General features: G+C 39.6%; 3 protein-coding genes across 5 annotated transcripts in view; all 3 read right to left on the bottom strand.

Annotated features, from left to right (window-relative positions):
- Positions 1 to 809, bottom strand: part of lrp6 (low density lipoprotein receptor-related protein 6) — a 47,378-nt gene extending 46,569 nt beyond the window's left edge. The window contains exon 1 of the mRNA XM_058417391.1: positions 489 to 809. Coding sequence (XP_058273374.1) covers positions 489 to 588 — 100 coding nt within the window. The 5' untranslated portion in view covers positions 589 to 809. The remainder of the gene's footprint in view (positions 1 to 488) is intronic.
- Positions 810 to 3,115: 2,306 nt separating this feature from the next.
- Positions 3,116 to 13,361, bottom strand: mansc1 (MANSC domain containing 1). 3 transcript variants are annotated; one of them, XM_058416635.1, is made up of 5 exons: positions 12,815 to 13,361; positions 9,287 to 9,388; positions 8,518 to 8,786; positions 8,034 to 8,174; positions 3,116 to 5,707 (listed from the first exon to the last, which is right to left on the bottom strand). In XM_058416635.1, the coding sequence occupies exons 3-5, from the start codon at positions 8,744 to 8,746 to the stop codon at positions 4,731 to 4,733; spliced, it is 1,347 nt and encodes a 448-aa protein (XP_058272618.1). In that variant the 5' UTR covers positions 8,747 to 8,786; positions 9,287 to 9,388; positions 12,815 to 13,361; the 3' UTR covers positions 3,116 to 4,730. The 3 variants fall into 3 exon arrangements, with proteins under 3 accessions (XP_058272618.1, XP_058272616.1, XP_058272617.1); XM_058416633.1 differs by having other exon boundaries at positions 8,518 to 8,810; positions 12,815 to 13,360; XM_058416634.1 differs by having other exon boundaries at positions 8,518 to 8,807; positions 12,815 to 13,360.
- Positions 13,362 to 15,835: 2,474 nt separating this feature from the next.
- Positions 15,836 to 21,156, bottom strand: lg19h11orf98 (linkage group 19 C11orf98 homolog). Its single transcript, XM_058416584.1, has 4 exons — positions 21,065 to 21,156; positions 18,039 to 18,163; positions 16,987 to 17,084; positions 15,836 to 16,371 (listed from the first exon to the last, which is right to left on the bottom strand). The coding sequence occupies exons 1-4, from the start codon at positions 21,098 to 21,100 to the stop codon at positions 16,280 to 16,282; spliced, it is 351 nt and encodes a 116-aa protein (XP_058272567.1). The 5' UTR covers positions 21,101 to 21,156; the 3' UTR covers positions 15,836 to 16,279.
- Between the last annotated feature and the right edge of the window lie 2,703 nt (positions 21,157 to 23,859).

The following is a 23,859-nucleotide window of genomic DNA, read 5'->3' as shown; positions in this document are numbered from 1 at the left end:
TCGGAAACAAAAACACTTAACCGACAGACGAAGCGGTGAGAGTAAAACTAGTGTTTAACTCCAGCTAAAACACTGCTAGCTAGCTGAGTAGGAGCAGGCTAGCAGTTCACAACAATGCAGCGCGGCTAATGAAAACTAGCACTTCCATAGAAAGCAGACCGACAATAAAGTGTCAGAGGACATCACGAGTAGTTTAAAGGAATACTAATTCACACGTGGAGTAAAAGTTAACAGGCCAAAATAAATAAACAAAGTCTACGCGAAAGGCTGTTCAACACCAGGCGACAACACGCGAGCGAGCCTTACAGAGGAGACGCAGACTTTTTACTGGGATACTGCAACTCTTCTCCTCATACAGCTCCAGCCAAGAGGGGGGAAAATGGTGCATGCTAGCTCACCTACAGCCTCATTCTCACTCACACAAACCACATCAGCCATTCCTGAACTTTCCCATTACAAGAACCAAAACAAGCCAAGTCCAAACTCACCGCGTATTTGCAAACAAAAAGTACACAAAAAGAGAGTCCGCAGCACTGCGCCCATGTTTTTCCTCCCGTTTTCTCGCCTCCGGTGCTCCCTGTTCTTCATCGCATGGCTGCGTTTTTCTCCTCTTCTCTTTCTCCTGCTCTGTGATATATCACTCGGGATTTGGTGTTTTCTTTCCCCTTTTCCAGTTGTAGGAAATCGCTGTAGTTATAACGCAAACGCGATTATTCTCCGCTCCATTCCGATATTCTCATTCTCATTCTCTCTCTCTCTCTCTCTCTCTCTCTCTCTGTGGTGGCGCTACGATTCCGAAATGGTTCCCCGACGCTACGCCGCTTCCGAGTCGTATCCTTCCGCCGGGAAAGAGGAAAAAAATGGCTTCCTCCGCCGCCTCCTCCTCCATTACTATTCTTTCTGTGTGAAAACACTTGCTATTGTTGTACAACCGAGTGTATATATAAAAAAATATATATATATATTTTTTCAATAATCCTAGGATTTCTCCTATTCTTAATAATACTAACAAGTAAGTGTGGACCACGAGGAAAAAAAATGGTGTTTAGTGTTTAAGAGACGTTTCAAAAAGCGCGAGACGCATTCCAGAGGAACTACTTTTTCACGGAATGAGCGGTGATGCGGCTCAGCGCTACTAAGCTTGCTGATAGTGTGTGTGTGTGTGTGTGTGTGTGTGTGTGTCTTAAAGTGAGCACAGCACTATGAGCTATGGGATAAATTAGCGAGTTATATTTAACTGTGTTGGGTAAATTAATAAAAAGGAATGTTTATGGTGATTACTTTCTCACGAATCAATACCTGAGAGTATGTTGAAATACGAGCCAGTTCAGCCATAGATATTTCCCGAAGCAAAGTTCTGTCAAGTCATTACATTGCTATATAAAGCAATTTTACCCATTCATCTAGTTCAGATGTACAAATGTAATGCATAGAGTCATTAACATATTTAAAAAGAGCATGGGGATTATTCGATTTCTCTCACCTGTACATTACGGCGGAATAATATACACTATATGGGCAAAAGTATGTGCACCCCTGACCATCACACCCGTATGTGCTTCTTCCTAAAACTGTTGAACCACACAACTCATATAGGATGTCAAACCCTTTTCCAGCATGGACGAAGCCCCTGAGCTCCATGAAGACATGGTGTGTTAAAGTGTTAAGGAGTGGAAGAGCTGGAGTGTCCTGCACAGAGCCCTGACTGACTCAGGGGAGATTCTAGGATTTTCATTTAAGGGGGGCTCAGCCCCCAATGAGGGTATAATAAATATAAAGTCATAAAGTAATAATTTTAACAAAATTGTTTTATCAGGATGTAGGGCTCAACAAGTTGGCCTGCACATGTATATGTAAATCTTTTTATATACTCTATACATTTATCCTACTGAATTCTTTAATTCATAAAGAGAAATGTGTTTTATCCAATATCGGTACTTAGCATTTTTAAGACTGAACTGAACAATGTTAATTATTCCAACTCATGTTAATTGTGAAAATTACAAGGTCTAACAAATTTGAATGTTTTTAAAATATCTGTATAATTCTATAATTCAGTATTCCGACTCACTTTCTAAACAATGGACATTGACACAAAGCAGCTTTAAAGAAATGTATAACATCAGGATTCGACTTCTGAATTTAGCAATTTCTTTGTAAATAGCAAGTCAGTGGTAATTGTGGTGAGAAAAATCTCCCTGAAACATTATGAGGAAGAAACCTTGCCCCTTGATCCAGACTCATAAGGGAAGCCTTCATCATAGTGTGATTATAAATCATTTCCCTTCTATAACTGTGAAGTCAACAAATCTTGCTGAAATTATCAGCTATTTACTGATGGAGACCTGAGTGCAAAACTGTTTGTGGCAATTGTAGTCCAAAGCTGTTTTCACGTTTTTTAATTGGTACAGCAACCAGGCGTAACATTTATGACCACCTGCCTAATATTGTGTTGGTCCCCGTCGTGCACTGTGTATTCTGACACCTTTCTATTAGAACCAGCATTAACTTCTTCAGCAATCTGAGCAACAGTAGCTCGTCTGTTAGACTGGATCACACAGACCAGCCTTCGCTCCCCACATGCATCAGTGAGCCTTGGGCGCCCATAACCCTGTCGCCGGTTCACCACTGTTCCTTCTTTGGGCCACTTTTGATAGATACTGACCACTGCAGACCGGGAACACCCCACAAGAGCTGCAGTTTTGGAGATGCTCTGATCCAGTCGTCTAGCCATTACCTTTTTTCCTGCTTCTAACACATCAACTTTGAGGACAAAATGTTCACTTGCTGCCTAATATATCCCACCCACTAACAGGTGTCATGATGAGGAGATCATCAGTCTTATTCACTTCACCTCTCAGTGTTCATAATGTTATGCCTGATCGGTATATTTTCTACTGTTAATATGACAATAATAACAATAATAATAACACTATTACCACAATAATAATAATAATAATAATAATAATAATAATAATAACAATTATTATTATTATTATTATTATTATTATTATTATTATTATTATTATTATTATATTACATTGTTGGTAGCTTTGTCATTGTTACCAGAATCGTCAAACATTTCTTCAAAGAATTAATGTTTTATTTTAGCCAGAGAAAATAGCCTACAATAAATTCCAATTGTTGTTCAAAGCAACCACTCACAAAAACAAGACCAAACCATCACCATCTTATATATATACAGTGATATTAAAATACAAAAAGCAATTCAAGAAAAAAACATGAAAGATTTGTGCAACTAAACCGAGTTTTAAAATGGAGCACAGGAGCGGGAAGGTGGCTGTAGATTCAACTGGGTGACTGCTGCCACCTCTGGTCAAACATTGCAATTACAGCTAGTTTCGGTGTATGCCATGTGTGTTTTATTACAGTATGTAACAAGCCCTGGTTTGACTTCACTTCTTCATTCAGGTCGACATCATAAGGCCTACTGTAGTGCTTCATTAGCTGAAGTTTGTTAGCTGACTTTGAGCCCCATAGCAGTTATGTCAATACCTATAATTTACAGTAGCAGAACTAGTTAAGTTAGCTTTGCAAATTCCTTTAAACGGATGGAGCTGTTTCTAATAAGTATTAGTATTCTTATAAGTATAATATTAGATTTATGCCTCAGTTAAACAACCACCGTCTAGTGCTGCAAGTGGAAGTCGGCAAAAGGCATGTTAAAAACCATAGTGGAACACAGCAAATATTGCAAATGACATTTACCATGCATGCTCTTAGCAAGTGTTAGCGTTAACTAGAGTAGACCACCTCACACACATCTGCACACACCTTCACACTCACACGCCTGCTCGTTAAGAAAGTATTCATGTGAAAATAGTGCACATCCAATGTAATTTACCACCAAGAAGTAGTATTTTGTTTAGACACAGAACAGAACAATGCAGCACAATGTGAACAATGCATCAGAGACCTTCCTATGGATCAGTGTAATTCATGTAAATACATCAGTAAAACATAGTGGAAAATAAAATCACACAGATTCGGTGTACAGCAAGTAAATACAGTTTTTTTTTTCTGTTAGTAAGTCCTGAACGGATATGGCCATTTAAAGGTGCTTGTGAAGGTCTGAAGAACAGAACCGTATTTTGTTTTAGCATATCCTGTCTTTTTATTTTCTATACTGCAATAAAGGAAATTGCCTAATCGCTTAAATTGTACTATAGCCCAATCTAAAAACAACCCAATATCGGTAATCTGATATGCAACTGATTAATATGTTTGAATTGGTTAAAATGGTAGAGTACTGGTTTCCCTTCATACTTAAGTCAAGTCATACACAAATGTGATCAAAAAGTGATCAAACAAACGAAGCCTCTGAAAGGAGTGAGTTGATTATGCAGCTTTTCTTATATCAGCTTCATTATTGATTGGTCTTACATGAAGGAAATGTTAATGACTAATGCATTGCCATAGCAAAGAATGTCCAACAGTATTCTAGTCCTAATTTTTTTTTTAAACTTCCTGAGGTCTTTGTATTGCTTTTATTCCCTACAACCCTAAACTCTTCCTCAGTCTCCATTGTGGTACGTCCCTTCAGCAGTTACAGCATCTTATGAATGGGGAATGTGGACTTTTTTTTTTTCAACCCAAAATGTCTTACTTATCAAAATATTTTGTTTTAGTGAGCCGATGGGGGAGAAAAAAAAAAACATTTCAAAATCGAATGGGATTGTCTCTGTGATTATCAAGGATTTGGTTGAGCTTTAGATCTCATAGTGAAGGTCATTGAGCTCCAGTCTAGTGTAGTGTCTCCTGTCAAAGGATTCCATGGCTCTGCGGCCCACGATGGCCAAGACAAACATGAGAATGATGAGGGTGAGCACCACCAGCAAAGCCAGGCTATTCTTCCACATCAAATGTGACTTCTTGTTTGACTTATCTGAGGCAGAGGCTCCTGCTGGGTCTGAATCTCTGTTTTTCAGCTCATTCTCCATCTCAACGACGACTATAGTTGTCCTTTCAGAGGTGGTTGTTGATGTAGTTGTAGTGGTTGTAGTAGTGGGAGTAGTAGTTGTGGTTGTAGTGGGAGTGGTAGTTGTGGTGGGAGTGGTAGTTGTGGTTGTGGTGGGAGTGGTAGCTGTGGTTGTAGATGGAGTAGTAGTTGTGGTTGTAGTGGGAGTAGTAGTTGTGGTTGTAGTCGTTGTAGTTGTACTAGTTGTTGTAGTAGTGGTAGCATTGGTATGTATCACAGTTTTTTGTGTGGCCTGTTTCTGTAAGGTTGGATTCTCACCTACTTTAGGATTGGATTTCCCATGGGGCTCTGGCTTTTTTGGTGGCCTGATCTGCTTTTTCAAAGGTCTGACTGGGTTCGGGGGTGGCTCGACTGGATGCGTTGTTGTTGTGGTGCTCGTTGTGGAAGGTACCTTTGTGGTTGTAGTCGTTGATTGTGTTGTTGTTGTTGTTGTTGTAGTTGATGTAGCAGTTGGAACGATTTCAACAGGCATCGTAAGGAGGATAATTGCCAGCTCTGTGGGCGCTATGGTGGAAGTGGTTGTTGTATTTGAATGTGTGGTTGTAGAGGACTGCATGGTACTTGTCGTAGTGGTGGGCTGCGTTGTGGTTGTTGTGGTTGTTGGTTTCATGGTTGTTGAAGTAGATTGAGTAGTAGAAGGTTGTTTTGTTATCATAATAGGCATTGTGGGTGCTCTCTCCTTTCCTTTTGCAGCAGGGTGTGTCATACCTTATAATAAATAAACAATTAGCACCAGTTAGAAAACAAAAGAAGCTCTATGAGCACATGCAAGGCTAGTGAGAATCACCTGTGTATCTTGTACACACATACCGTAACCTTCCAATAAATATGTCACTTAAAGACGTATGACACAGCGTCTACAATAAATACCACTGTCATTTGGCAATTCATTCCAATGGGCCTTCCTCATGTTGATGAATGACAGATGCCTGTGGTCATGCCCTTCTCACCGAAAAAAGAAAACACGTCTCTAGTTATGGCATTTGAGTTCCAGCTGTAGGCTGATAACCAACTTCAGCCTTAAGAAAACCTGTAGTTCCAGAAAACCTGGAGAATTACTGTTGTGGCTGCATTGAGCAATCATGTCACACATAGCAGCCTGTCTAAATCTGATTAGCAAACAAAAATAATGTCTGCCACATTTTGGATTGCATGGGTGGCTAGCATTCTTAGTGAATATAGCTTCACGCTGATGAATGGTGTAGTCTGTTTCAGTGTTAAGGAACATTTTCTAAGTGAAACCATGATCCACAATGTGTTCGACATAGGTGTTGTGAATAGTTTTCTCCTTTGTGGTGGCCAGTCATCCAAGTACTGCTGCCTCTGGCCATCAGAAGAGACAAAAATCTATTAATACACCACCCGTGGTACTAGTGTGAGGGAGAAGGGTAGAACCTGGCCTTGAAAGGCAAACCATAAAATCATCAGTGTACTGGAGCAATAGGGACACATGAGGGAATGGGGAACAAATAGGTGTAACAAAGGTTTATTAACAATAATCAGTCTTGTTGCACACCATGGATTAAATCTTAACATATGAAATAAATATATATATTTAGGAACTAGATTTGAACAGAACAAACATCTTGTGAAACAAAGAAACAACTATGTTTGGGTTTGATAGTGATGAGGCCTTAAGCCCCTAGAAAGTTAGAACTAAGGTTTTTACCCATGGACCTTGTAATCAGGACCCTGGTGTAGCTGTTGCTCAATGGCCAATGTTGTTGTAAGGTTTAGGACCTTGTAATGGAATTTGCAATAGGGTATATAGGACCTGCCCCACAAGATGAATGGGGTAATCAGATGTCTCCTGATGTTCCTGCCTAAAACTTGTCCAATGTAGAAGAGCCCTTTGTGGGGCTTTCAGTGACCTTAAAGTGCCTAAAATGCTGGTTTTGTGATTCTGAAACCTGGACTCTCCTCTCTGGGGTCTCTTTAGTGGCAGGCCTGAACAACAGCACTTTCAGAGTATTTGATTTGCACACATCCAGCCTCAATAGAAGCAACAACCTCTGCAGGCTGGAGTGTCTTATATGCAAGCAATAACCCAGCTAACGTATTGCCAGGGTTGGCATGTGGCCCAGCCTGACAGCTTGTGATCCATCATATTACCTAGAACACAGCCGAGCATGCCATCTCAGTGTAATTGTAAGCCAGACACTGCATCCTTAAGATGGTCAATGTCAAGGCAGTGAGGAAATATCCTCATGCTTCAGGGGATTTAGAAACTGGCAACACAAGTATGGCTTGTTTAACCACTTTGTAAATTGTGATAAAAATGAGGGGGCTATTGTGTGGAATCAACTCCAGCTTCAGGGCTAAATGTTAGCAGAAATCTGGCAACTTAGTAAATTTAATAGTGAACAGGGCATGGAATAACTGCTCGGCTAGATGTTGGGAGGTGTGAAATACCCTGAGTGGAATGATAATGCAGAGGGAGAACTCAACCCAGCTGGAAAACCGAGATGTTAGCCATGCTAACAAAGGAAAGCAGACTTGAAGCTATGCCATATGCCAAGAGTTCCAAGTGCTTGCATTGCTTAAATATACCCTCACCACATCAGAGGAGATAACAGAATTATACTGCCAGATTTGGAGGACGGGTAACCTGTAGCTCTGACCACAGGCACTAGCTAGCTTCTTACTGGATTTATCACAAACACTGGATCATTTGTTGGAAGGTATTGGTATGCAGTCTGCACACACACAAGGTATCTAGGTACCTAGGTATCTAGGCACGGCAGTTAGCAGGGGTGAAATACAGCTGCTAGTAGTAATCACAACCAATCATCAAAATCAAGAAATAATCTATAAACAATTTATCAAAAAATTATATCATTGGTAACAATGTAAAGATTACTATGTACTGATAAAGCAAGGGTCCTCATCTCTATCCACACGCATCCTGCGCATTTTCCCAATCCTCAATACAGTAGGGAAAACTTAAAACTGTGCAAGGTGATGGGTCTACAGGACCGGAGCAATGAACCAATGCAATTAATGTGCTATAGTGGTTTTACTGGTGAAGGATTACCTTTGAATATATCATAGGTGTTAGTCCCAGGCTTGGCTGACATCAGAGGGCAGTCCTGCTCAGTTTCACAATGAAACAGGTAGCAGTTCTCAATACCGTCTTGGCTTGATGGCTTATACATCACCATGTTGCATTTTATACCTGTGAGAGAGGTAGAATGTTAGTTACTGCATGTCTGTGGGGCACGTGCACAAAATGGCGGATCCCTAAATTTTCCTACAATCACAAAATTATATGTCCTGATCAAAAATATAAACATTAACCATGTCCTCAGTGGGTGTAGATTAAAAAACATCCATCTAGGGATCAATATTAGGTACAATGGATGTTGAAACTCTGCAGGCAAAGGTCACAACAAACTTATCTATCTAACAAAGACATGAAATAATCTATGTACAATCCAGTCAAATTAGCTTTGGCTGTAGTTGTGTTAGTTGTAGTTTCTTGCTATTTTACCTCAGCACGTGGTAAAATCCCAACTTACCTGGTTTCAGCTCCTCAGAACAACAGGCCAAGATACAATCTCTTTCTGCCTCTTTCTTCCTCTTTTGATGATCCAAAGCCTTGCGCACATTCACAATGGTGTCTCGATGCTGTCTGGAGTAACATGTCTCACCGATGGAGCTCAAAGCACAACTGCAAGCCAGGAGAAAGATCAGAGCCCCGAGCAGCAGCTTAGCTGCCCTGAAGGAGTGTTGATGGGCTGGGAACATGGCTTTTAGAGCTCAGAAGATCCACGGGCTTCTCAGAGTCCTGATGGGAAAGGATTAAGACCTGCTGGATGACAATTGGTAAGGTTTATTAAAAAAAAAAAACCCAAGGTTTCATCAAACACTTTAGCCACAGCTTGATCATTTTCATTTTATTACTTTGCTGCCTTCCCAACCCCCAAAGGACTCTTCACGAAAGAGTAAATTAAAACAATATATTGTCTGAAGTCCTGCTTTTCTTTTTTTTTATGGTTCCGAAGGACCTCGAGCACCTGCTGCACCCTAAACATAATTTACTTCCTTTCATTAAAACAGTACACAGAAAAAATCCACACCACACAACAGTGAAGATATAAAGTGTTTGAATTAGCAGAAGTACACATACAAATAGCATTATATTACGATATATATATATATATATATATATATATATATATATATATATATATATATATATATAAATAATATAAATATTATAATTACATTCACATTTAAAAAAATAAAAAGGTAAATCTAAACGAATCTGAGAAACGAGGTACTAACCAGTGCCTTGTGTGTGTATGTACAATGCCATTAGATGGTCCCAAGTCCTTTGGTTCCACAGTTCAAGCGCAATCATCTACCACTTGAACTTTGCTCCTTTTCCTGAAAGATATTATACATGTTATTGTAAGGGCTTGATGCCTTGCTGGAATCATACATGTAGTTAATTATCAGTTTGGGTGATAAGTTGCAGTGTATTTATTACTGTATTTATACTGTAGGGGTGATGTTATAAAATTGTGAATAGGACTGTGTTGTATATGCATTTGGATTTCCTGACTGGTTGTACTGGTTGTAGAGCTGTATTACTGGAAGTTAACGGTGCTTTTGATCTGAGTCTATTACAGTTCAAACAGTACTTCAGCCTGTGCTGTGATCGCTTTTGTGTTTATTGCATGATTTGAGAAAGCCATTAACATCGTATTCACAACCACAGGCCCGGTTACATGGTACAATAATAAGTGCTCTGCTTCCAAACAATTCCTCAAGTGCCTTAAGTACCCTTTAATGTATACTGAGTTTATTAAGCACACCAGTTTAATAGTGTGTAATGACTCTTCTGGAAAACATCACAAATGCATTGGGGTGTCGATTCAACAAGGTGCTCTAGTGGTTCCTTGTGGTTCTATTTAGAACCCTGGGGTTCTGTACTTGGCCCATGTTACCTTTTCCTGAAAATGGTCCTATGTAAAAGCTTCGGAGAGCAATGAATCTTTTTTTATGAAAAAGCTTCTATAATTCAAAGAATGTGTGGAAGGTGAAATCAGTGACGTTACTGTATGGAGTTTTATCTTTATGTAGATAACACTGAGATGTTGGGAAATGACGTGTTTATGAATGACAGACTTTACACAAAAAAGTTTGAATAGTTGATTACATTAGTGAAATACACCGATCAGGCATAACATTATGAGCACTGAGAGGTGAAGTGAATAAGACTGATGATCACCTCATCATGGCACCTGTTAGTGGGTGGGATATATTAGGCAGCAAGTCAACATTTTGTCCTCAAAGTTGATGTGTTAGAAGCAGGAAAAATGGACAAGCGTAAGGATTTGAGTGAGTTTGATGAAAGGGTCAAATAGTGATGGCTAGACCACTGGATCAGAGCATCTCCAAAACTGCAGCTCTTGTGGTGGTGTACTGTTGCTCAAACTGCTGAAGACGTTAATGCTGGTTCTGATGTTCTGAGGTGTCAGAATACACAGTGCATCACGGGTCAGTTTTGGCAGCAAAAGGGGTCATAATGTTATGCCTGGTTGGATTTGAAGAGCCCCATTGTGTTATTTTTAATGAACCCTTTAAAATGCTTCTATATAAAGATCCATGTTGTGTCTCCAGTTATGATGGCGCGACAAAGACATTCGTTTTAAGACTACATGTGGACTACCGCATTACACCGTTTCTGAGAGTAAAACAGCTGCTCATTCTTCTGTAAACAGTAATTTTCCATCGGAACTCAAAGATGTGCCATAACACTGTGATCTGGGAACTGGCCAGACCACTAATGACAGCTCATGGTCATGTATCTGACGCCATTTGGTTGCAATAAATTCGGTGCAAAAGTTCATTCACCTAACCTGGTACCTTCTCTTGTGTCTGTTCGTTTTTGATCTCTGCTCACTAGTAGCGTAGGAAGAGCTCATGCCACACTCAAAGTCATTCAATTTACTGCTTGGGTCAATATAACAATAACCTAAAGTCTACAAACACCGGTCTGTCTGATTTATACCACGCTACTGATGAGGTCATATGACATATGGCTTGTTGGAATGTATAATTTTGTGTGTGTGTTTGGGTTGTGCCTAATAAACTGCCAACGTAGTGGGTATGGAATGTGGAGTTACGTCAGTGCATTGTGGGGCATTGTCACCGTCCTGTGTGGAAAATGTCATTCATGATCATATATTGTATCACAGGAGTTTGATGTATAGCTACAATAAACCTGTAACTATTGTAATAAATCAGTACAACAATCAGTGTGACATAGTACAAAGGAAACTTGTCCTATCAGGTGAAGTAATGATTATCAGGAACATGTCTCCCAGATTCTCTCACTATTGCTCTCACTGATCATTTTTTTATTATGCTTTTATTATGCATATTCTATTAATGTTCATGTCTAATTCATTATGCTGTTAACTTGTTCATTTTTCTTTTATTACAAAGACCAACATTTTTGTCGGCATATTTCCTTTTATAAATACAACCACCATGTTAATATAATATTTTTTTACTTTTTCAAATGAATTCCAAATGTTTACACTTGCACACAGTAACCATATGGCCAAACGTATTTGGATACCCGATCATAACACTTGAAAATCTAATTCCAGATTTATTCCTTGTGTTTTTGCTCCACTGATCTTGGAAGGCTTCCCACTAGATGTTGGAGCGTGGCGGTGGGGATTAGTGATCATTCAGCTAAAAGAGCATTAGTGAGATCAGACACTGATGTTGTAAGAGCGAGGAGGTCTGGGGTTCAGTCGGTGTTCCAGTTCATCCCAGTGGGGTTCAGTGGGGTTGAGTCAGAGTCAGGGCTCTGTGCAGGACACTCCAGTTCCTCCACTCTAGCCTCATGGAGCTTAGGGGCTTTGTGCACAGAGGCATTGTCATGCTGGAACACTGTTATTTCCAGGAAAGGGAAATTATAATGTTACAGCAATCAAACACATTCCATACAACTTTGTGGCACCTTTTTGAAGAAGACCTACATAGGAGTGTGACGGTCAGGCGTCCATATACCTCTGGACATATATTGTATATTATATGCGCTGAGATTGAAAAGTAGTCATTCTCGACATTCGGGTATGTGAGCAGTGGTAATTTGGGATCCTGTATTTGTGATACAGTTAGTTCCTTTATGTAAAAAAAGACCTACATGTACTACTAGCATGTTATTACATATGTTTTTCATATGTGACTGTGTCTGTAATAAGTGATTACATGAGAAGGTTTCAGTGTGTTATACCCTTAAAGTGCACAACAGACTCATATTAATACTATATGTGCTAAATAAAACCATATCTTATGAAAACAACACACATGAAGTTTGAGACCTTTCTGGAAGTGTTGTAAAAAAAAAAAAAAAACCTGCTTTAGGATCCTGCATGAGTTCTATCTTCTTTGTCTCGCAATTTAGTAAGTGTAAGCTACAACAATGCCTGTCTCCTACCGCCCCAAAATGCAATGCGGGATGATGTTGAGGGCAATCGAATCTGTGAAAGATCAGCACAGAGAAATGAGGAGTTTGATGCAACAGCACACTGGTGCTGATGTTGACGCGTCGCTAGGATACAGAAGCCTCGTCCGTTACAAGCTCATCTCCGTGATGCAATCATAATGAAATCGGCAAATAGCCAACTTACATGTTGTTTATTTCCAAACTGATGCTTGCGTTTGTTCATTAAAATTGTCTACAATTCACCCAAGCTTTTCTAACACCTGCTAGCATCGCTGCTGGCCTTCTGTAAAGCGTAGAAATAACAATAAATAAATATATATAAATAAAAAAAAAAAACAACTTACCTTCACCAAAATAGCACAGAGGGGGATGAAACCGTCAGCATCTTCATCCAGCAAATGATCTTCGGCATCCTGGGTAGGTAGATCTGATGCGACCTGAAAATCCTACATAAAGATCAGGTTTCCGTAGAGCTCCTTAAAGATGCTCACAAGGACTGTGGTCTAAAATGGTGTCTTCACACACCGCATCACACCGAGAGCTCTCACACGATGCAAACAACACGTAGGAAACACGTAGATTTGTGGGGGGATTTTTTTTTACGTAAAAACCAAACCTAGGGCTCCCCGTTGTGCACACAAAAGACGGAGAGAGGAAACACAACGCGCCGAGCTTTAAGGCAGATGAAAAACAAACACGCACAAGGTAAAGGAGCGCGCGTTTAAAACGGACGGCGGTAATTCGCCTTAGTGAGTCGGTCCAAAGCAATGCTCACGGTTTCATCATGACTCTCTGACCCATTTTTTTTTGAGCTCTTTTGTCCCCCCAGTGAGAGCAGCTGAGCGACGACACGTGTTTACTGCAGAACCCGTATGTTAACTAAAGCAATGTGACTGAATGGAGACAGCACACAAAGAGGTGCTGAAGGAGGAGAATACCCCCCCCCCACAAGCACAATTATACAAGCACACAACATACCAGTGGTGCTTTTTTGCATGCAGTGTTTATGAAGCATCATGTCTCTGAGAACGTCACTCATGTCATGCTTTTCATTTCAGTCAACTATCCGATGTGTGTAAATGATATGCAACTGTAACTGTAAGTGTGTGTTATCTGGTACACGGTGATTTGCATAGAACAGATGGCATCTGCAAAAACACTTGTCAGTACAGTGATACACAGCTCATCAATGCTCAGAAATGAAAAATGGAGATGTTTCGTCATTTATGTTACAGACTCTAGTACGACAGTGTATCTGGGGGTGATAATGCTGGAAAGGCTGAAGGATTTTCGGAAGAACTGTGGACAATGTAACTGCTCAGGACAAACAAGGGACTCATGAAGAACTCATGAAAACACTCCTTGATCATCCACATACAGTGCCTTGCAAAAAGTATTAATACCACTTTTCCACATTTTGTCACATTACAACCACAAACGTAAATGTATTTATTTTAGGATTTTATGTGATAGACCTACACAAAGTGGCATATAATTGTGAAGTGGAAGGAAAATGATAAACGGTCAACCACATCCCAATCACCCCCACCCCCAAAGTCAATACACTGTAGAACCACTTTTTGCTGCTATTACAGCTGCAGGTCTTTTGGGGGTATGTCTGTCCCGGCTTTGCACATCTGGGGAGTGAAATTCTTGCCCTTTCTTCTTTGCAAAATAGCTCAAGCTCAGTCAGATTAGATGGACAGTGTCTGTGAACAGCAATTTTCAATTGGATTTAGGACTGGACTTTGACTGGGTCCCTCTAACACATGGATATGTTTTGATCTAAACCATTCCATTGTAGCTCTGGCTGCAGGTGCAGGAGGTGAACCTCCGCCCCAGTCTCAAGTCTTTTGCAGACTCTAACATGTTTTCTTCTGTATTTAGCTCCATCCATCTTCCCATCAACTCTGACCAGCTTCCCTGTCCCGGCTAAAGAAAAGCATCCCCACAACATGACGCCGCTATCACCATGTCTCTGCTATCACAATGGAGATGATGTGTTCAGGGTGATATGCAGTGTCAGTTTTCCACCAAACATAATGTTTTGCATTTAGGCCAATTTTGGTCTTATCAGAGCACCTTCTTCCAAAAGATGCTTGCTGTGTCCCCCACATGCCTTGTCACAAACTGCAAACAGGACTACTTATGGCCTTCTTTCTTCTTGTAACTCCTCCATAAAGACCAGATTTGTGTAGTGCACCACTAATAGTAGTCCTGTCCCAGATTCTCCCACCTGAGCTCTGGATCTCTGCAGCTCCACCAGAGTTACCATGGGCCTCTTGGCTGCTTGTCCGATTAATTCTCTCCTTGCCCAGCTTGTCAGTTTAGGTGGACGGCCATGTCTTGGTCCATTTTCAGATGATGGATTGAACAGTGCTCTGTTAGATATTTTTTTTTTTATAACCTAAGCCTGCTTTAAACTTCTCCACAACTTTATCCCTGCCCTGTCTGTTGTGTTCATGGGCTTCATGATGCTGTTTGTTCACTAATGTTCTCTAACAAACCTCTAAGGGAGTCACAGAACAGCTGTATTTATACTGAGATTACACACAGACTCTGTTTACTAGGTGACTTCTGAAGGAAATTGGATCCAGTGGATTTTAGTTAGGGGCGTCAGAGTAAAGGGGGGCTGAATACAAACGCAGGCCACACTTTTCAGATTTTTATTTGTAAAAAATGTTGAAACCCATTGATCATTTTTCCTTCGCTTCAGAATTGTGCCACTTTGTGTTGGTCTATCAAATAAAACACATTTAGGTTTGTGGTTGTAACGTGACAAAATGTGGAAAAGCTTAAGGGGTATGAATAGGGTTCATACTGTAACAACACGCAGTATTCAGAAGTAAACTTTTGAACTGGTTCATTGGTGAAAATAAATTATTATTTTGTCTTGTGGACTATATTCATTTGAAATGGATTATTCAGGTCAGAACTGTTTAAAAAACAATCTGTCTGTAAGAATAACAATCTATAAGATCCCTTTTATTAACTTTAAATTATTAACATTCAGCAAGGGGTGTGTAAACTTATGAACTGTACATTGTTAGTTAACTTAGGCTCAAACATGTACCACATATTTTCAAAATCCACATCATCATCATCATCATCATGTAGGACACTGTCCTTGTTTAAACTGGCCAGGTGTGGGTGAAGGTTGCAGTAAGAAATCCTGTTTGTTTAGACTTTTGTGGTAGTGTGGTGTTGTAGCTCAACCACAACTGAAGCAAGTACACGGTCACTCTCACAGACTTCCTGTCTGAAAAGGAAGTACAGTTCATTTCATGGTGACTGTAGCTTCCATTCTTAATTCTTACAGTGTAAATCTGTCCCCTGAAACAACAAATACAACCCAGAGTCACTGCTGAACACTAAGGTGAACTTTATTGTGTCGCAACACCACAGGAAACAAGAGAACAAAATCGTTTTGAGAAAGTGGAGTTTGGTCAGAAAACAAGATTTGGTGAATCTAATTATCCAAATAAATGCTAAAGACATAAAACTGTTCATCGAGCCATCATTATCCATCAGTTTTCTCCTCATGTCAACATACTGCAGCGAAGATCGTCTCCAAAGAGCTGCTCTGACACACAGAGAGAGAATTCAGATTTAAGACTATTGGTTTTAAAGAATTTAACAAGACGGAAATCCTTTCAGCTCATCTGAAGATCATCACAGTAAATACTGCAAGGACTGATATTTATATTATCAGCATTGTCAAAAGGCGTACATGTTTCATGTGCAGATTCTGTACAGTCTACACACGGGAGGGAAAAATAGCAGCTTTCAAAATGTCCATATAGTTTGTCTTATTCCAAATCCATCATCTCCACGTCACCGCCGCTTTTCTTCTCCTTCTTCTTTTCAGCAGGAGCTGCTTTCTTCTTTGGTACTTCTTCAACTTTAAAGAAAGAAGTAAAGGAGTTATTTGTTACTCCATGGCGTAACTGAGTATACTATACCATCGCTTTTAGGACATACTCTGATCTGACACGTTCCACTTTAACTGGACAATACTGATATTCAAAGCAAATCAGTGTATTAGAATTTAGGTCATCATGAGGACAGAAATAAGTGTGTATTCTTGGTGTCCACAAACCTTTGGCCATACAGTGGATATAAAAGGAAAGACAATCTGATATAAAGAGCAGTAATGAGGTCAATTTGTTGAGGAAACTATATCATTGCTGTACAGTCAAGTGGACTGGTTCAAACTGCCAGTTGTGTCCAGCTAAGGAAACAAATGCCTCGTGAATGTTTGAATAAACAATAAATGTTGTTAGTAGGTGAAATGCGATTGGTCTGGTCACTTGGTCTGATTCAGCTTGATGAACTGAAAGCAGGTCAGCTGTATCTTTGGCTCATGACGTCTCGCCAAAACACAAATACCCTCTTTAGCCATCTTTACATTCAGAGAAAAACGTGACTAACTGATACACCTTTTCCAAATCCAGCAAAAAAAAATTCTCTGAGATATATATATAAAAATATGAGACAGAAAACTGAATATATCTACCATCCATGGATGCTTTCTCTTTCTCCATGTGACGCAGCTGTTTCAGCAACTTTCGTCTTTTCTTCCCAGAAAGGGTGATGTTCGCTCTGGAGCTGGTGCTGGAAAAAAAACAAAAAAAAAAACACAAACACAGTCTTCTTACTAAACTGAACGAACAGTATCTTAACCCTTCTGCTGTGTTCAGGTCAAATGTTTACTAAAAGTCGTAAATCATCTGCATTTGCGGACACATTTGAGAGCTGAATTTCAGAGCCAGAGACTGCAATAATCTTTAGTTTCTTGTGCTTCTGTTGTTGCTCATCACCTCTATTTGTATAAACCAGTCACATTCAACCTCATTTTCAATCATCATACAGCTGATATGAAGTGATTAACTACAAATAAACTACAAATAAAGATCATCTCACCCACAAAGCGCTTACAAAGCATGTACAGGATTTCCTTGTTGAAAGTATAGATCAGGAGAGGGAGATAAAGAATTTCCAAAACATCAGCTGTACCATGGAACATTGTGAACACCATCATTAAAAATGGAGGAAATGACCCATGACTGTAACATAACCCAGTTTCTCCAAAATAGAAGGACCAAAAAAAAGATGGAGCTGCAGGAATATCTGAGAAGTACTGATTAAAAAGTTGATGGTTCAAGCCCCAGCTCTGCCACTGTCAGGCCCTTGAGCGAGGTCCGTAATAATCACACTCTCCGGATGGCTTCATTTTATTTTACATAAGGCTGGATCTTCTCAAGGTTTCTTCCTCATATTGTCTCAGGCAGATTTTCTTCACTCTGACAATCTTACTTTTTTTGAAATGTATATATTTCTGTAAAGCTGTCCATAATTAAAACTTCTACACAAATAAAAGTGAATGAAAAGAATTTGTTTTTCCAACAGCACAATGCACTGAAATGATTTATACCCAACACGGTTCACTAATGTCTCCTTTATTCAATCTGTAGAGATCATGTGAGATCTGACTGCAGCATTAGAACTCCAACAGCACAGGGTCAATTCATCTGTTGCTCTTCAGTATCTTTAGCCTGACTGACCAACCTCCTCTTTTTCAGGTGGTGTTTAGTTATAAGCCCTTCATCCACCACTGCTCCAACAATGCGGTGCTTCTTCCTCTTCTGCTTCGTCAGAACCCTCCGCCTCTTGAACAGCTTCTTCCCCAATTCCTGCAGAAACAAAATAAACACACAGAGAGTGGCTATAGTGTTTACTACATGGACTATCTGTCCCTCCATCCATCCATCCATCCGCACTTCCTACACAGGGTCTCAGGGAACCTGAAGTCTATCTAAGGGGACTTGGGGAACGAGGACACCCTGGATGGGGTTCCAACCTATAACTTAGAGACACCAATCAGCCTAAAGCACATGTCTTTGGACTGGGGAGGAAACCAAAGACTCCAGAGGAAACCCATGAACTTCCAGAGGAAATGGGAATCAAAGCCCAACCCTGTAGGGGTGAAACCACGAATGACCATAAGTATATAAATAAACATTAAGACCCTCTGGTGTTATTCGTTTTGGTCAGCGTCCTCATGTAAGTTGTGATGTGTTGTTTATGGAGTATCACCCTGATCACAACACTGAGGTTATCACAGTGTAGCTATGTGTGTGTGTTTAGGTGTAAATGAAAAATATTTATACACTCAGTTGACTGTAAACACACGTCCATGACGGCGATTTAACCTTATGACATTCGGTTCTTAATGAGATGAGGAATGATTACAAAGCGTGAACCCTGTGTCGTGTCGGGTAAAGAGACGGAATGCTGAAGAGTTCATATGCTCATAAAGAGTTTATGGTCTAGTTTGACTTTTTTTTTTGGCATTTAACATTTTATAATATGCAAGAAAAAACAGAAAAAGTACACCAACATACCCCAACCCAACCCTTTACCCATCAGACATCAAGTATCAATCACATTGTACAAAGACGACAAGGGAAAAAAAACAAAAAACAAACCCACACAGTAATACATATTTTGGGGATTGTATTCCCAACTTGTATTTTTCAACAAATAGCAAAAAAACTTGCATACAATTTGTGGGAAGACCCTTAAAGAGAGTATCTTATTTTATCCAGTTTAAGATACTGCATGATCTCTTTAATCCAGAGAGTCTTTCCATTGAAGCAGTATTACTTAGTATTATTACCTTCAGGCAAGTAGTGTGCAAAAAGCCAACAATTTACAAGTTGTCTTTATTTGTCACGTATACATTACTGCACAGTGAAATTCTTTCTCCGCATATTCCATTCTTGGGGGGTTGGGGTCAGAGAGCAGGGTCAACAATGATGCAGTGTCCCTGGAGCAGAGAGGGTTAAGGGCCTTGCTCAAGGGCCCAACAGTGGCAGCTCGGTGGTGCTAGGGCCACTTGCGTGACCACTGCCCCAATTATAGCTACTTATGCGCATGTTTTGTGCTCTAACACCAAATATAGCAATAAAAGGAGTTGGGTCCATTGGCAAACCTATTCTTTCTGAAAATGCACCAAAAATCAATTTCCAGAAGTTATACAAACTTGGACATGTCCAGAACAGGCTTGCAGGAGCTTGCCTACATCTCTCACAAATAGGGTCTAGCTCTGGTCAGAACTTAGATAACCTAATCTTCAACCAATAGAGCTGGCTCTGGGTTGTTGATCAGAGGATCAGGGTTCAAGCCCCAGCACCACCAAGCTCCACTGTTGAGTAAGTCCCTTAACCCTCTCTGATCCAGGGGCACTGTATTATAGCTGCCCCTGCGCTCTGACCCCAACTTCTTCAGCGGGGATATGCGAAGAAAATAATTCTGTGCTGTAATGTATGTGTGGCGATAACAAAGGCTTCATGCCCTCAGTTAAATTGCACAACCACATGTCATTGACGTAGTTTTAGTTTTACTAGTTTAAATCCAAAACATGATCACACTGAAGAATAGACATCTGAAACAACAACACAGCGATCTTCATATGGTCTAGTGTGCAACAGCTGAGTGTTATTGAGGCACAGCACTAGCAGACTGCAGCTTTCTCCTTCTTAAATGATTTAACTGTAAAATAGCGCCCTCCTCTGGAGACCATTCATCACTGTAACACAAGCTGAGGAAGAAAACACAAGCCAGCTCCGGAAGAACTGCAATAGCATTTAGGAACTCATTTTAAATAATAAAAAAAAAAAATTAAAAATAAATTTTCAAGATATTTTGAGAAGAAAATTCATAATATTTTAAAAATAAATTTATAAATAAATAAATGTATGAAAAAAATAATAAATTAATTAAGAATAAAATTGTAATATTTTGAAGAAAACAAATCAGACTCTGATATGATTTTTTTAATTATATGATGTAATATTTTAAAAATAAAAAAATCATAGTTTGAGAAAAATTAATACAGTTATTAATAAATAAAAAATAATAAATATGTTAATAATAAAATTGTAATATTCTGAAGAACAACAAATCACACTATGATATGGTTTTTTATGATATGATGCAATATTTTGAGAATTAAAAAAAAATCATAATTTGAGAAAAAATGTACAGCGATCGAGCTGCAACGTGTTATAACTTTATTTTCATAATATTGCCACTGTTTTCTCCAAATATTTCAGCTTTACCTCCTAACATTATTATGGCTTATTTGTCCTCAAAATATTATGCCTTTATTCTCACACCTATGACAAATAAACAGAAAAAATATTTAGCTTTAAAACCAGCACATGAATCATTTATATCTCAAAGATTTTCAGAATAATTATTTGAGATTTATTGTGTGAGGGTGATTACTGTGTCATTGCACTAAAGATATGATGTGATATTTTACACACTGCACTGCTACATGAGAGGAAAACTGTATAAATGACCTCAGGACATTGTACACAGTCACAGTATATTTGATAAGCTTGTCCATACTGACTGATTGCTCTGATTAAGTCCAAGTATAAAGCTATCTAAAAACACCAGATTCCTATCAGCAGATCAGCAAGAGACTATATCCGATTGTTCCCTCTTGACCTAATCTCCTTTACCTGCACTGTATAGCTGTATAATCATACACGAGTGTGATATTAAACAGTAAAAACACCTACTGTTTTCGGTTTGTTGATCTTCCCACCAGGAGCCATGCTTGTAAGCAACGTGCGTATGAGCCGAGAACACTGACTTCCGGCTCATATCTCTACAATAAAAGTCCTTCATAAGGAAGTAGCTCGAAAGCGTAGCGTGTATTTATTATTATTATTATTATTATTATTATTATTATTATTATTATTATTATTATTATTATTATTATTATTATTTATCTCTGTCCATCGTAGCCTTTAGATTTTTTTGCTGTGAATTTCTCAATGTTTTTTTGTGTGTTAATTTTATCGTGATATAGTGATTGTGATAGTGATGTCTCTTTATCATAAAGAGAGAGAGAGAAAAAAAACAGTGTATGGTGAGTAAAATATACTATATTGCCAAAAGTTTTGGGACGCCCCTCCAAATTATTGAATTCAGATGTTTTTCTTCAGGGGTTGGGCTCGGCCCCTTAGTTCCAGTGAAAGGAACTCTTGATGCTTCAGCTTCATACCGAAATTTTGGACAATTTCATGCTCCCAACTTTGTGGGAACAGTTTGAGGATGACCCCTTCCTGTTCCAACATGACTGCACACCAGTGCACAAAGCAAGGTCCATAAAGACATGCATACCACAGATACCTCCGTTTGGTGTGGAGGAACTTGTGGATGAATTAGAGTGGAGCTTGTGAGCCAGGGGTGTCCCAAAACTTTTGGCAATATAGTATATGTAGGGTGATATGTATGATCCACAGCTTATACAACAGCTTGTGCTTTTGTATTGAAACTTATATGGAGCCATTTGAATTGAGCTAAACCCCTAACAACAGACACTTTTTCTGTGCTAAGATCATATGCAATATGCGACTGTTTTCAACTATTAAAAATAGAATTTCTTTCTCTTTAATTTCTGCTCAGTTTGGACTGTTAATGCTCCTCAATTTCAGTCCTGAAGCCCAGAGTCCAGGAGAATGTGAAGTTCAGACCCAGCCAACATTGCAAGGTGGGGCCCATGTGGGCACCATATGGGCTTGAAACATGGGCCCCAGATGGATTTGTCCGTGGGTTCCACGTGGGCCCTATCTAAATTAGCCCATGTGAATCTTGAGAATTTCTGAATTTCTGACAGAAACTTTAAATTATATTCATATTATTTGATCCTGATTCTCAATTCTAGAGCTAGCCTGATGGGATATTTTACCAGTTTTAGGTAAAGTTTATAAAATCTAATAATCTATAAAGCTAATCCTGACACACCCATGTGGGGCCAGTCCAGTACCCACTGATAAACCTATAATGGGCCCTTGTATATACCACATGGGCTTCACAAAAAGGAACCAATATGGGCCTCATGTATGTTGCCCAGTTGGGCCCCACATTTGCCCCAGTCAGAATATACGGGTGGGTTAATATGAGTTAATTTAGATGGGGCCCATGTGGAACCCGCAGACAAACCCATCTAGGGCCCATGTTTCAAGCCCATATGGTGCCCACATGGGCCCCACCTTGCAATGTTGGCTGGGGAGAAACCTGACTCAAACCATTACCTAATGATCAGGCTTAGTCTGTGAGATTATAAACAAAATCAATAAGCTGCGTGAGTACAGCTGATTTTTACAAAAAATTCACGAGAACCCTGCACTAGCAGTTTATTATCGACTGGCAGACCACAAGTCCAGTGTGTTTCTCCAGCTTCACCTCTGGAGGGCAGGGCTGAGTATAACTACAGTAATCCTCAGTATTAAATCCTCAACATAACCAATTCTCAGTGTAACTAATCCTACAACGATCAGACATAACATTATGACCACCTGCCTAATATTGTGTTGGTCCCCTTTTGCAGCCAAAACAGCCATGACACATAGAGGCATGGACTCCACTAGATCCCTGAAGGTGTTCTGTGGTATCTGGCACTAAGATCCTTTAAGCAACAGATCCTTTAAGTCCTGTAAGTTATGAGCTGGGACCTTCATGGGCCTCCAAGGATACTTACAGGACTTATAGGATACTTTTGATAGATACTGACCACTGCAGACTGGGAACACCCCACAAGAGCTGCAGTTTTGGAGATGCTCTGATTCAGTCGTCAAACCATCACAATTCGTCAAACTCTATCAAATCCTTACGCTTGTCCATTTTTCCTGCTTCTAACACATCAACTTTGAGGACAAAATGTTCACTTACTGCCTAATATATCCCACCCACTAACAGGTGCCATGATGAGGAGATCATCAGTGTTATTCACTTCACCTCTCAGTGCTCATAATGTTATGCCTGATCGGTGTAACTATAACTAATCCTCACTATAGTTAATAACCAGTATAACTAATTCAGGGCAGATTACTAACATTTAGTTTATCTGCCTACACAGTAATAATACTCCAACACAGTTATAGTCACAGAGATCAGACTTTTTCTTCATATTAATGTTTGACTAGCTGAAACGCTTGACGTGTATCTGATGATTTTACGCAATGTGCTGTTGCTACATGATCAACTGATCAGCTGTAGATGTACAGGTCTTCCTACATGGATGGGGAGTGTAAATACAATACAGAAGCACTGTGAGAAAAGGGAAATCTGTAAAGGAGAGAAAGGAGCTTATTTCTAAACACAAAATATCTACATCATCCTAAAGGTGTTCAGTGGGGTTGAGTCAGAGTCAGGGCTCTGTGCAGGACACTCCAGTTCTTCCACTCCTTAACACTTTAACACACCATGTCTTCATGGAGCTCAGGGGCTTTGTGTACAGGGGCATCGTCATGCTGGAACAGGGTTCGAGTCTCTTACTTCCAGTGGAAGGAAACTGTAAAGCCACAGC

This window comes from Hemibagrus wyckioides, linkage group LG19 (assembly GCF_019097595.1).
Source record: "Hemibagrus wyckioides isolate EC202008001 linkage group LG19, SWU_Hwy_1.0, whole genome shotgun sequence".
NCBI classification, from domain to species: domain Eukaryota; kingdom Metazoa; phylum Chordata; class Actinopteri; order Siluriformes; family Bagridae; genus Hemibagrus; species Hemibagrus wyckioides.
The sequence above is the reverse complement of the archived record's forward strand: the minus strand, read 5'-3'. Positions and strand labels throughout refer to the sequence as shown.

Bases quoted from the DNA above. Each gene is read 5' to 3' on its own strand.
- lg19h11orf98 (XM_058416584.1), bottom strand. From the start codon at position 21,100: ATGGCTCCTGGTGGGAAGATCAACAAACCGAAAACA. The intron at 18,164-21,064 runs GTAGGTGTTTTT...TTGTTTCTGCAG, and splicing joins AGATCAACAAACCGAAAACA to GAATTGGGGAAGAAGCTGTT. The intron at 17,085-18,038 runs GTTGGTCAGTCA...TTTTTTTTCCAG, and splicing joins CACCACCTGAAAAAGAGGAG to CACCAGCTCCAGAGCGAACA.
- mansc1 (XM_058416635.1), bottom strand. From the start codon at position 8,746: ATGTTCCCAGCCCATCAACACTCCTTCAGGGCAGCTAAGCTGCTGCTC. The intron at 8,175-8,517 runs GTAAGTTGGGAT...CCTCTCTCACAG, and splicing joins TTCTGAGGAGCTGAAACCAG to GTATAAAATGCAACATGGTG. The intron at 5,708-8,033 runs GTAATCCTTCAC...ATTTATTATAAG, and splicing joins CACCTATGATATATTCAAAG to GTATGACACACCCTGCTGCA.